Source organism: Ptychodera flava, chromosome 3 (assembly GCF_041260155.1).
Source record: "Ptychodera flava strain L36383 chromosome 3, AS_Pfla_20210202, whole genome shotgun sequence".
NCBI lineage: Eukaryota > Metazoa > Hemichordata > Enteropneusta > Ptychoderidae > Ptychodera > Ptychodera flava.
In genome coordinates, this window is record NC_091930.1 from 8,893,658 (window position 1) to 8,907,237 (window position 13,580).

Below are 13,580 nucleotides of genomic sequence, written 5' to 3' on the forward strand. Positions count from 1 at the left end.
TTCAATAGCTACTACGTGAAATCCGGCCTCACCGATGTCCCGGGCCGATGTCCCTGTCCTGATTCGGAGAACAAGTTTCAAGCTGCGTGTTGAGGTTCAGATGTCCGATTTTTTCATATTCAAAAGGCTTATTGATTCACAGAGAACGCCCGTCTTGTTTTTAGCTTTAACCTAGCACATGATGGCAATTGAAAATTCAAAGCCAAATAGCCAGTGGGAAAAATTAGACGACTCGCTCTCACCAGCGGTCGAGGTCGCAATGAAAAATAAATCGAAGTCTCTGAAGTCGGTATCATTGCTCCGCCATGTTTATTGTTGGTTGTACGGCCAGTTTAAAGTCACAGACTTTCTTCACGGTAAAATTCATATAATACCGCGAAGTTCCTGTGCATTTCAATATGTCTATTTGGAAGCAAAAGCACCACGGACATTCGATCGATGGTGATGAACTTTCTCCAGGCCGTGACATGTCACCAGTTACGAACTTTACCGTTTTTCGATACGAAAGATGCAATATATTATCAGCGTTGTTCACGTTGTGTTTTGAGTCTGATGATGTCGAATATAACAGGAAAACACTAACGATTAGAGTGACGATAGAGACCATGCCCGATACGGAAAAATTGACATCAACTACTTGCATTGAGCAGTGACCTGAAACTTCAGACTGATATATAAATGTCGACAATATAAAACATTGAAATGCCGGAGAGAGAGAGAGAGGGAGAGAGAGGTTTACGCTGTCGCGAACTGACTATACTCTTTCGGATATGACTTCGGTGTAGACGATACACAGACATCGAAAAGGTACACCTACTTTCCAGAAATTCGACTAATCTTTTAATAAAGAGTAGAACAAATCCAAAAGTGTTGGTTGAAGTAAATCTTCAGATGTTAGTTTTCTAAAGTTAGATAATACTTACAGAAATATGGTCGTCATAGTCTTCTCTAAAAACTATTATCTTCAACACCACGTTTCTTATGATCTGTGATGTCATTTTTATTATTTTTACAAACTTTCAATGCATCAAACGCCATAAGACTATCTCATCTGCCTGTCAAGGAGTTACAATATATTTCCAAGGGCTGGCACACGATGTCAACTTACGTGTCGTCCGTCGAGCGGCCGGTGGCAGTGTCACAGATTGTTCCGTCTGTAATCGCGGCCACTTTGATTTTGATGTGACACCAACGTGCGTTTGAGGTTTTTTTTTACCTAATTTGTCGACCTCACAAAATTTCACAGTCCATGCTTTGAAGCAGTCTCAACATGGCAAACATGTCTCGCTTAAATTTCATCCTCGTCGTTCCAAATTAAATTCGACCACTAAATTATTTCGGCAGTTTTAATTTCCTATTAATTCGACGTTTTTCAAATCGTAATTATTTTTTTTCTGGTCGAATTGATAGGGTTTTTGGTAGCAAGCTTATCTCTTCGTCGGACCAGTATACCGCGAGATGTAGTACTGTGTTCGGCAGCCAATGCGAAAGTGAATATTGTATGTTGGTTGTTGTTTGTTTTATGTTACAAATACCTGTCGCGTGAGGGCGTTTGAAACGCTTCTGAAGCGGCTCAGTCTGTCCACACAGCGATTTGCGGATAGAGTTAATCCTTACAACGGCTCTGGTCAGGCCGACTAAACCGTCTCAAATCTGAAACGCTTCAGAACCACTTCGGAGTGTCCACACATAACTTTCTGTGTCAGTATTGGCCCAGAACCGTTTCAGAGGCGTTTCAATGGCCTGTGTATGAACGGCATATTATAATAAACCTTAAATGAGGTCAATCGAGAGCAGGGTAATCCATGGTACCAATGCTGTAACGATAATAATCAGAGGCTGGGTGTATGGTCTCAAAGGGTGTGGCCAGTTGCAGTGAAAAAATTAAGCAGTAGCAATCATATGCAATCTTTATGCATTTTCTTTCTCCGGCGGTGCTTTTTGTAAAATTCCAGTCATTTGTGACAAAACACTACGGTTACCATAGAAGCATGGAAGTGTACACGTGTTGACACAGCTTCTTCGCGTACATGCCAAAGGTCAGCGTGACTTTAATTACAGATGTTTGATGTAGCCATAGGTAGCACCATGGTGTAGCGATCGTCACAGATGTTGTAGCAATGTAAATAAGGCAGCGCTCAAATCCGTTGCTGTTACAACGAATCGCTTGATGGGCTTTGTATACAGACAAATAAAGACAGCGGTTTGATTGTTCGGAAACATGCAACGTCGGAAAATCGTTGGACGTAATTTCTCCGCCTGGTAAAGGTAAGGCTTCGATTTCATTTACTCCCCAGCCCGCCGCTTGAAATTATCGCGCGATTTTCGGTCTCAAGATTTTACAACCACGCCTGTTGAATATTCATAAATATCGGAGAGCGCTGAATTTTAAAACCGGTTTCTGCAACATTGGTTACGTAATGATGGTAGTTCTTTCCACCTCCATGGTTACGTAGAAATTGATTAGAACCAAACATTAGAAGAGTTATCTGTGTACTTCGCCCCTATTGCCTGTCACTGAATCAACGGCAGTGCTGCATACACTCCCAGTCGGATCGAGGACGACATGCTGGCAGTAAAATCCGGCGCTGACATTGAAATCGTCTCCAACGACATTTCAATGGTGCATGTCAATCACCATGCTTGCGAAGTTGATAAAAATATTGTCTCCTTATCAGAGACACGTGATTCAAAGGTGTGATATTATTCATGTTCCATAAATTTAAGTTACATAATGATTGAAATAATAATTTATGTACTAGGTGAAATTAGTGACCACGTACATAGTACAGCAGTAAAGTTTTAACATAGTAAAGTTATCATCCGCACAGAAAAGTCGAAATTTTCGCTTGTCCGATCATCTCGTGCAGATAATTATTTGCGCCGTGGCGAGCCTATTTTTGTAATAAACGCTATTTCACGTCCGCAAAAGCAGTAACCAATATCGTATGCCAAACTGGCAGCGACGTCAGCTGCTAACGAGTAGGACAGCGGGTACACTGCGGGTCGTTCAGTCACAACAAGTGTTTTGACCTCCGTCTGACATTTTAATCCGCAAAAATACATGTATAGTCTACGACCTTTATCAGCAACTCCTCCTATAAAAGCCAGATTATCGTACATCTATGCAAGTGTAACAAAGCCACGCTATCGATCGGACAAGGGAGCTACATGATCGGACCTGCCACGTTTGGTCTCAGAATCACACAATTTTGTCATGTTCCAGGCATTCATTGTCATTGAATATATAGCGACTAATATTGAGTTGAAAATAAACTGAAAAAAATGTTCCTTTTTTTTGTCGGAGGACGCATACGTTTCAAAATGTGTTTCTGTACGACCATTTGACCCCTATTTGCATCATACGTCACGAAAGTGCCCATCATAATTATTCACATTTATCATACAGTCAAAGCGATGTCGCATGAGAATTCAAAACTCCGCACAGTGTATGCAAATGTTTCGTCATTGAGCAATCCACAATCTGATTAAAGGGACATAGGCTGTAACTTGTGGCAAGTTTTTCAGTATTCAGCTCCTTTATATCAACTACCGTGTCTGACCCTGATCCGTTCGTCATGCTGAAATTTCGAGTATTATTTTTGTCAACACAGCTTGCGTGTGTGTAGTGATCATTGTTTATTGTTTACAAATGAATTCTAGACAGGACTTGAATATTGTTTTCAACAACAACAATGTAGATTATACTCATATAGGTTATGTTGATATCCTAAATTGTACTTGACATTAAATTACAGTTTAGGGATTCAATGCAGAAACTGTAAGGAAATCACAAAACAAAAGTTCTGAAAAAATGGCCAAAAGATACAGCCTATGTAGCTTTAAAATCAAAATCAGGTGTAGAGTATGGCGACGTCTTTCGTTACGCGGTATTCTCTTGCTACGATATCGCCACTTCATGGCCGTTCTCTACACCTGGTTTTAATCAGATTGTAGTAATCCCCATTGTGCGCCCACGGTCCTGCAACCCCCGACAGATTGTTATCGATGCTATGACGTCGTGCTCTCGGGTACTCATGCCATTTCAGGAATGGCTCCATGGATCGGATTCGTCTGGCCATAGTAATGCGAGCACGTGGTTCAGTCCGTGACGGTCGGGACGTTGGCGATTTGACCCGACTGTGTAATCAAATGTGGAATTGTACTTTGGATAGTAGATTCGCTTCAAGCATGGATGCAAGTCGGTGAATTTTCAAAAACTAAAATAATTTGCATCGGTTTCTCTGGTGTTTCTGCTCTTTCATACAAACCTTTCTGAAATTTGGCAGCCCAAGTCAGGTTTTCCTATCGGATAGAACTCGTTACCTTTGAGTCTGCGCAGGAGTGAGTTAGTTTCTGCCGGATTCCAGAAATTAAAAGAGATTTTAAATTCCAAATGGCCGCTTCACCCTTGCACCTAGACTTGGTTCAAGTCTGAGATTTGTGAATGTTTGAGTGGGGTGACGGTGATGAGCGGGGTGTACAGGGAGTTTCTCCCGGAATGTAATCGAGCAGAAACGAAGTCAATACTGTGTAGATTCAACGGTAACGCGTTCAATCGCTAGTAAAACCTGGCCTGGGCTGCTCAATTCCAAATAGGTTTGTGTGAAATAGAATAGACACAAGAGAAAAAATTACGAATTATTATATTTCTTGAAAATTCACCGACTTGAACCAAGTCTACCTTGCACCGTACAATAGCTGCGAAGGTGCGATAAACCGATCTCACAATACCCCCTGTTTTCCAAGAGTTTTCTTTACATAAGACCCTAGACTTGGTTCAAGTCTGTGATTTTTGAACGTTTGAGTGGGGTAAACGCGATGATTTGTGTTCTGTTTTCATGTGAAACGCGTGAGTGGGGTGAACGCGATGAGTGGGGAACGCTATGCAGGGGAGTTTCTCCCGGAATCACGGTGAATCCGGCGGAAACTAACTCACGACTGCGCAGACTCAAAGGTAACATGTTCAATCGCCAGGAAAACCTGGCCTTGGCTGCCAAATTCCAAATAGGTTTGTATGGAAAAAAAGGAGAGACACATGAGAAACTACTGCAAATGATTTTATTTTTAGAAATTCACCGACTTGAACCAAGTCTAATAAGACCCATTAAAGACTGAAAAAGCGTATAACACTGTCATAAGTGTCATCATTTTAGATTTCCCACCATTTTCAAAAATAATCATGTGACAGAGATAATAAAGATAACAACAATAAATTAAAATGTGGTCATCGTGTGTTGTGCATTCAAAGTAAATGGCATCATACTTTTGTCTTGCATGATCTTCTATATATATATACACGTCCTTCAGTTAGCACATGTACACGAACCAATTATATTGGAAATAAACACATGAAAATAATGTATGATATTTTCAGCAATCGCGGCTTTAAGCTTTCGATTTCACTTAAATGACGGTGAAAACTCAACAATTTCACTCTACCGGCTTTAAAATGAGACCAAACAGGCAACAAAATAGAAAAAAATGTTGACAAATAAACACAAGCGCGTAAAGTGTTTCTTTACCCGATAGAAGTCTTGATGGTGACGCTGACGAATAAAAAAATCCGTGTATTCCAGCATTAGCAAAGATTCTTTGTCATATTTTTTTTTGCTTGACATAAAATTATATTTATTATGATTAAGTAGGGATTGATTTAAAAAAAAATTACGCATAATGATAGAAAGAGAATACTCCTTGGTATTTCTACAATTAAGTGATATGATCGCTGCTTTAGTAACGTTTGTGTGCCGCTATGTATGATAGCGAGTGTGTCCGCATGCCCGCGGTGCTTCCTGAACTTTACAGCGTGAGGAGCGGTCGCAGTCAGAAAAAAAAACTGTAACAACTATAGCTCGTTTGATGAACCACTCTTATGATGAGTGGCGATTTAGTCTATATTTTTTTTTGACTGTGATGTCTTCGCTAGGCGACTGGGTGCCGTACGATGCGAGTTCGAATCCGATCGAGAACTTGCCGTCACGGTGTTTTCAAAATCTAACAGCAGGCATGAATAACAGTGATGCTAAACTCTGACAGTCACTATGACAGCCAGTTATGTTGATGGTTCATTTAAAGTTTCAAACAAACTTTCATTTTGTCTCATTTTGAGTGACGCTGTATGAGATGAGTGTACATAGAGATGCATATTAATGTCACATTCAATACTTTACGTGTACAGTTCCTTCCTTCGGGTAGAATTAATTAACTCAGCAAGCCTGTTGCCAGACCAACTTTCGAGGGGGAGGGGGCAGAACCATAGCTTTCAAAGGATTTTGGAAGTCTTTCATAAATTTACATATTGAGAGAGTTGAAAATCCTGGGGCGGGGCAGACTATGGCCTAGACTAGCTCCAAGTCCAATATCAAAACAATAAATTGACGGAGCAAATTTCAGCAGACTGGCGCGTTCGTGCTCTAGGCTGTTGCGTAGATCGTTGGGTGAACGTGTTGTTTGCCGGCCAGAAATTGGTGCCCAGGAAAAAATTAGCGTGGGGGGCAGGGGGGGGCAGTATAGCTGAGTCTGCTCAGTTAAACGCAAACATATGGAACAAAAATTACCTTAATAAGAGACATGATACTTTAAAATCTCTCCACAGATCTTCATGGGGAACTAATATTGTGAGATTGCTGCTTTGCGTCATCAGGGAACTATTTACAATGTGGTGTCCTATCATAGACAGTATCTAATATAGGTGGATACAGTGACTTTTACCACGGCCAATGCATGTTGAATATTGTGTGTATATGGCACCTCACTGTTAACAATAGGCTGGTACTCAATTTATACATGCATTTCAGTGTACCTGCTCGTTATTCTTAATTGGATGTTTTTTATCTACTATATTTAGACTTGACATGATGTCACAGAACGGGGTACAGAGACCTTATCAGCGAGACGCAGCCACTTCCCAGTGACCTCTAGAAGGAAAGCGGCCGGCAGCAAACGACGTGGAACTGCGACCGTCGAGATGGAGCCATTCTTCAAAAAGCCGCTGCTGTTTCTGTTGGCATGTGTAATCGTCGCCTCCTGTTTGTTCCTCTTCAGCGGTGCCTACATTCGGCCGTACCAAGTGAACGCAAGCAGCTACGCGTTGAGTGGCATATTGCCCGGGTTTGGAAACGCCACGGCTGCAAGCGATGGAGAGGCGGCGGCAGAGCAGCAGCACCCGGCCTGTCCGACGTCGACTCCTCGGAAGCTCGTGCTCTTCGCCGCCAAGGCACGGACTGGCTCCACTTTCATTGGTGAGCTTTTCAATCAGAACCCGAACGTTTTCTACCTGTTCGAGCCGCTGCGTGTGATTCCAGATATGGTGAAAATGGATGCGATACCGGAAACGTATCGCGGGGATATGTCGGCAGAATTAGTAAACAGCTTCTACCATTGTGATTTCTTGACATACTTCGCGTATGAAATTCAAAGGTGGGGTCTAGCCATCTATGAAAGCAAGGCCTTGCAGAAGATATGTCGATCAAGGAGACAGTGCAAAGATGTTCCAATTTCACGTCTTAAACAGGAGTGCTCAAATTATGACGTCATGGTAATAAAAAGTATACGCGTGGACGACCTCGGGTACATCGTACCGCTTTTGGAGCGAGAATGTTTCGATTTGCAAGTGGTGCTACTGGTTCGCGATCCGAGGGCCGTTGCCTCGTCACGCAAGCATTTCAAGTTCCACTACTCCAGCTACAGAACGTTGCAGGAACTAGGCATCGCGAGGCCGGTGAACGACAAAACCACGGAGCTGCACCCGTCCAACGTGCACGACTACTGCGGCTGGCTGGAGCGCAACATCGCCGTGTTGGAGAACGTCACGGCGAGGGCGAGGAGCAGAATCACCGTACTGCGATACGAAGATGTCGTGGCGAACGTCACGCAGAAGGCCCTGGATCTTCACGAACTGTTCGGCGTTACGCCGACCGACGACGTACTGCGGTGGATATCTGACAACACCCGGAGCAAAGAAGAAGTGACGAGAGGCTCCATGATCACGAAGAGAAACTCCACGAAAACCGCGCAAGCCTGGAGATCGGATCTCAGAATACACGATGTCGAGCTCGTGCAAGGTGCTTGCGGTGACGTCATTCAGAAACTTGGATACAAGCTAATCGACCGGGAATCCGAACTCACAGACATGTCCACGCTTTTATTAAATCCCCAGCCGTCGATAGGAGAAGTTTAAATATCAAGCAAAACTTTTGTTGAACGCTTTTCGAAGGATGCCCACCAACACCATGACCCCAAGGTCAAATTGCGAACCAAGCGAAAACGTGTGTTCTTGTAAACATCGACGTAATGATGGATTGTACAGTAAACATATAAAATAAAGTCAGCCACTCGAGAGTTGAAATTCAAGGGTAAATCATGACAATCATGACATGACAATCATATATATATATATATATATATATATATATATATATATATATATATATATATATATATGTATAATATTTTATGTTAAGTTCAAAGTAATTACATATATATACACCACACCCGTATGATGTTCTTCAAGAGGTATTTGAAAACGTCGAATAACTCTTGTATTTCTTTTATCCTCATATGTGACTGTAACTGTGAGCTTGATCTTAAATTGATTTCTAAATAATTTTGTTATGATTAATTTCTAAATCGCTTTGTTATGTGAAATTTTTTAAATTCGTTAAAAGTTAATTAGAAAAATTTCCTTGTAAAAAGTGCAAACAAGCCTGGATTTGTTTGAAAAACAACTCGAAACAATTATTTCTACCTCCTGTCGTCACAACCGTATCGAATTATAAATATACGCTTGATTACGTATTCTAGAATAAAAAAAGGCGATGGACAATGGGTACGCGAGTCCCAATTAACTGACCAATTGCAAGTAAAGAAATGTGGTACAGTCAGTGTTTTTTTAATATCATTAGCACACGTACAACCCCCAGCGAGAAAACTTTGTACAGGAATCTCGTTTTCTATTTCTATGTATCGTTTTTTATTGTAGTTGAGAAACAAAGAATGTGCTCATATTCCACAGAGTTAGATTCCACAGAGTTAGATAGGACAGTGTGAACAGCTGTTTTTGTGCGTATGGATAAACCTGTGTATTTTATGAATAAATTTTGTCACTAATTGGATCTTTACAGAATTCATTTGATAACGGGTGTATTACTGTGATCACCCTTGCACACGTACTCTCTCTCTCTCTCTCTCTCTCTCTCTCTCTCTCTCTCTCTCTCTCTCTCTCTCTCTCTCTCAACCATACTTGCCAAACCCTTTTTATCGTCATCCATACGTGACACAGTGGTATTTCCTGCGTATATACTTAATGATCGAACATATATGAATAGTGATGTATTCATACATTTTGTTCATTGTCGCTTAAGCTACAACGCGCCTCCGGGACACGGAATCTCAACCTTTTCCATTTCTTTTTTGATCTACCACTTGTGAAGGCTCGCTTCAAAGCTATTAGAGTGTGAAAAAATTTCTCTGTCTTAGCTTTTCGAAAATCAAAAATTTAATATTTCCCCGTAGAGTTTACATATGGGTGGCGACCATATGGTATTAACACGATTGGAAATAATTTGGGATAATTGGATGGTGAAGTAATGTCGATTTAATCTATAAATGTTATCTCATCTGCTTTTCTTTTTATATTACACAATTGTGTTTTATGAGTAATTTGCGATATTGCGGCAGCATTCAGCTATATGACACCTAATACTTTTGAGAAATTTGCAAAGTATGACGATACAATTATCCTAAATTAGTTCCAACCGTGTTAATTTCAAATATCGGTAAATGTTACGTAATTTGCTTCTCTGGTACTTGACTTTGCATGTTGACCCATGATATTTATTCTTCTTTTGGTAAGATAATGGTAGTAAGTTTCATTGAGGAAAGGTGGAGCGAAAATGTACGTCTTTCACTTCCGAGACACACACTACCTTCATCAGACGCAAAACATGCGCGACTTTTGCAATTCTCAGTCTGCAGGACACAGGGAGGATAGTCGGTAATTTCAATGGCCTAATGGTGACATATAAGTTGATACCGGCACATAGTGTCCGTTGCTAAGTAACATGCACATGACAAAAGAGGCTCGTTGTCGCGGTTTCGCGGGAGTAGGGATGGATGTGGTTAGGAGAGCTCCATTTCGTTTACTGAACTAAAATTCGAAATAACTTTTACATAATTATGTATCGCCATTTGCAGTATTAGGTATGGCACATTATATAAACTTATTATGAATTTATAATATGATATCTGATTTATGTATAGCCATACATTATACTTCCCAAATGATTTATGGAAGTAATTGATACCAAAATTTCAGATATTAAGTAGAATGTTTTGCGATATTACGGACCCTTATTCAACCCTTTGAGCGCCAAAGTCAATTTTTGTCTTTATAAAATATATTCCAGTCCTATTTTTTTCAGATTTTTGCCAACATTTTGATAAAAAAACTGTTGTCAATAATTGTGATGTTCATTTGGCCCAAAATAATGAAAAAAAAATACAGAAAAATTGATAAAATGTTGTACTAAAATTTTGGCACGAAAAATATCAACACTCAACGGATTAATGTACTATAGCCTAAGCCATGTCTCAGTCTCGTAACTTGTACTTCTGGTGTTTCTCACTTCATCCACGTCGTGCCAAGAATCGGCCGTTCCCATCCCGAGAAAAAGCTATGACACATAAAGCAATTCTTGGATAGACTTACCATGACGGCAGCAAATTCATGAACCTGCATTCAGAGCAAATTGTGCTGACTTCAGAGAATGAAACCGCGGATCGTCACATATGAAAGAACTGAAAGCACCACGCCTAAGAAACACATGTTCTGATTCTCAAACTTTCACAACATTTTAAAATGTTCTTTTCACCTACCTCATGTCCGGGCTCATTTTGAAGCTTATGGGTTAAATGAATGTTTCTCCCTCTTAGTTTTATTAAAATCCCCCCAATCGGATTTTATTCTTGATTTGGGAAGAGAATGTTTGAAAGTTTGCTCGAGGAAAATTTGAACAAAAGTTTATTCATTTTTGAGGCGTGAACTCCTTTAACAAGATGGATCTTTGAAAATTAATTGACCCCCTCCCTCTATCGGCACCGGGCCTGGTTGGAAAAATAAACATAATAACCCCTCCACCCTGCACTCACCCCATAATTTCAGCCTGAGCCTGAGATTTTGCCGGCTCCACTGACTGTAAAACGTGAATACTGCCTTAAAGACGGTTCCCATTCTGAATATCAACGTCAAGCTTATACGCGTATGTTCAAGGTAGACACTAAAGTGCAATACGCGGTGGGTGACATTGCCTTCAAGTTGACAGACTATATTCAGAGGTAATTGTAGTTCACTCGAAATTTGGAAGAAATCTGCAACTTGCCGGGTTAGATCGCGCGAGCAGAGGTTAATTTCCGTAACATAGCAGGTATATAATGCAGCTTTAACACACGAAGTTAAAGATTTAGTTTTAGTCACACTGCATTCGCGTCATCATCAACCAGTAATCGTGAGACACTGAGCATGCGCAATAGCGTCACCATCTGTTGCAACTCTGAATATGTGGTCCGCATTGAGAAAAATGTTCACGCGCTAGTTTGTCCAGGACAAGTAATTTTATATTTCCATTTTTCTGTATGAACCATTTTCGGCATACTGTGCGGTAATGGCAGAATTTCCACATGATTGAAGCTGGCCTGTCTGTTTGTCGTCTCTGAGTTAGTACGTATTGCCATCACAATCGCTTTATATTTCTGTAGATTGTGCGGAACAGTCCAGTTCGATGCCGGCAATATTTATATCGAACGTCAAATATTTATTGTCACGTGTCACAGCTGGCATGAAAACAATCGAAGAGCCCAGCCTCTATGGACATCGCCAATCATGCTACGGACAAGGTTGCCTGCAATCACGATTTTCATCAGCGCAGCTTATCTCCTGGTCACAGCGAAGCTGCTCTTCATGTCGTGGATGCCATGTGAGTGCCCCTACACTGGCCAGGGTTCAGCTATCGCTGGTAGGCATCCTTCTCAGATTCATGGTATCACCCCATGGAATTCGAACGGCAGCGACGACTCTTCGGCCGTCCATGGCGATCTAGATCTCCGCGAGGCGTCGAGACCTCTGCGACCGACGGGCGAACAAGCGGCTGATTTAAACGAATCGTCTGCGGAATCAGGAGTAAAGATTCTGTTGGTGGGAAAGGCTAGGTACGGATCCACTTTCCTCGGGCAGTTTTTGAACGTACACCCCGACATCATGTACATCTTTGAACCGATTCGTGCTGTGCACCTCATGGCGCGCAGTGGCGCCATACCAAAAAGTCTGATCGACGCATGCGCTGTAGAGATCCTACAGAATCTGTACGGGTGCTACTTCCCAAATTACTTCGTCTACAGCAACTTTATGAGTTGGAAAATAGGCGTTTTCAACAGCAAGGTCATACGTCTTTTCTGTGGAAGCGAGAATGACTGCACCGGAAGGGAGGCCGAAGACTTCAGTGTTCTGTGTCAACTCTACAATCACATCGCCATCAAAGTCATCCGACTGACCAGCGTTGCACTTTTGGAGAGGCTTGTGACTACCCATAACTACAACTTGAAGATAATTTTCCTTGTTCGAGATCCGCGCGCGGTGGCGCTGTCGCGACGAACCTTGAAATTTCCGCCACGGAGGCGGAACGAAAGCCTGTTGAACTTACAACTGGTAGGGCCGCCTGGCGCGAATCTGAACAACCTTTCACCAGAGAACGTCAACTACGACTGCGCGAGGTTCCGAGAAAACTTGCGAGTTATCGAAGACCCGCCTGAGTGGCTGAGAGGAAGGATAAGTCTTTTAAGACACGAAGACGTTGCCATGGATACACTGGGAATTGTTGAGGATATTTATAAATTTGTTGGCGTCGATATTGACGAGAGTGTCAGGACAGCCGTACAAAAACACACGCAGTCGAACGAGGGCGCCACAGACAACAACATGGAGACGCGCAGAAATTCAACCACCGTCGTGCACGCGTGGAGGAATGGTATTTATTATGATGACGTCATTGCAATACAGGCTGTCTGTGGTGACGTCATGGAAAGGCTGGGCTACGAGCTTGTGGAAAGTGAAGATCAACTTCGAGATATCCAAAACTTCAAAGTATTTTGACTTTTCGTCATCATTGGCGAAGAAAAAATCGTCATCAAGCGGGAAACGACGTCAAAGAATAGGGTTGCCCGAATGCACATGTTTAACGTGTCAGGCAATTAATATGTATTCAGATGTATATTGACATAACAGTTTTATAAAAATGTGAAGATTTAGATCTGCATTCTTCACGAAAACGGCTTCATTTTGTGCCAATGGCTGTCAGATGAGTCAACGGTAAAGCCTCGGACAGTGTGTCTCAAAGGATGAAAACTGACTTATCATGTTCATGGCGGGTTCATTTGCTCTTGGTGCCTGTGAGTCTGTTATGAGTTCCAAAATACCACTTGATTATTATTGAATTTTTCATTTTTTCATATTTTGAGGAAAAAAAAAACGAGCGAGGCCTCGAGGGAGAGAAGCAAAAGCTAACTGAGAGAACGGGTCCCATCAA

General features: G+C 41.7%; 2 protein-coding genes across 2 annotated transcripts; both read left to right on the forward strand.

Moving 5' to 3' along the window:
- Positions 1-2,187: 2,187 nt before the first annotated feature.
- Positions 2,188-9,116, forward strand: LOC139129488 (carbohydrate sulfotransferase 3-like). The gene is made up of 2 exons (XM_070695123.1): positions 2,188-2,268; positions 6,851-9,116. Exon 2 carries the CDS (start codon positions 6,971-6,973, stop codon positions 8,180-8,182), a length of 1,212 nt encoding a protein of 403 aa, XP_070551224.1. The 5' UTR covers positions 2,188-2,268; positions 6,851-6,970; the 3' UTR covers positions 8,183-9,116.
- Positions 9,117-11,881: 2,765 nt separating this feature from the next.
- On the forward strand, positions 11,882-13,147 carry LOC139130320 (carbohydrate sulfotransferase 1-like). The gene has a single exon (XM_070696076.1). The coding sequence runs from the start codon at positions 11,882-11,884 to the stop codon at positions 13,145-13,147; it is 1,266 nt and encodes a 421-aa protein (XP_070552177.1).
- Positions 13,148-13,580: the final 433 nt, after the last annotated feature.

Bases quoted from the DNA above. Each gene is read 5' to 3' on its own strand.
- LOC139129488 (XM_070695123.1), top strand. From the start codon at position 6,971: ATGGAGCCATTCTTCAAAAAGCCGCTGCTGTTTCTGTTGGCATGTGTA.
- LOC139130320 (XM_070696076.1), top strand. From the start codon at position 11,882: ATGCTACGGACAAGGTTGCCTGCAATCACGATTTTCATCAGCGCAGCT.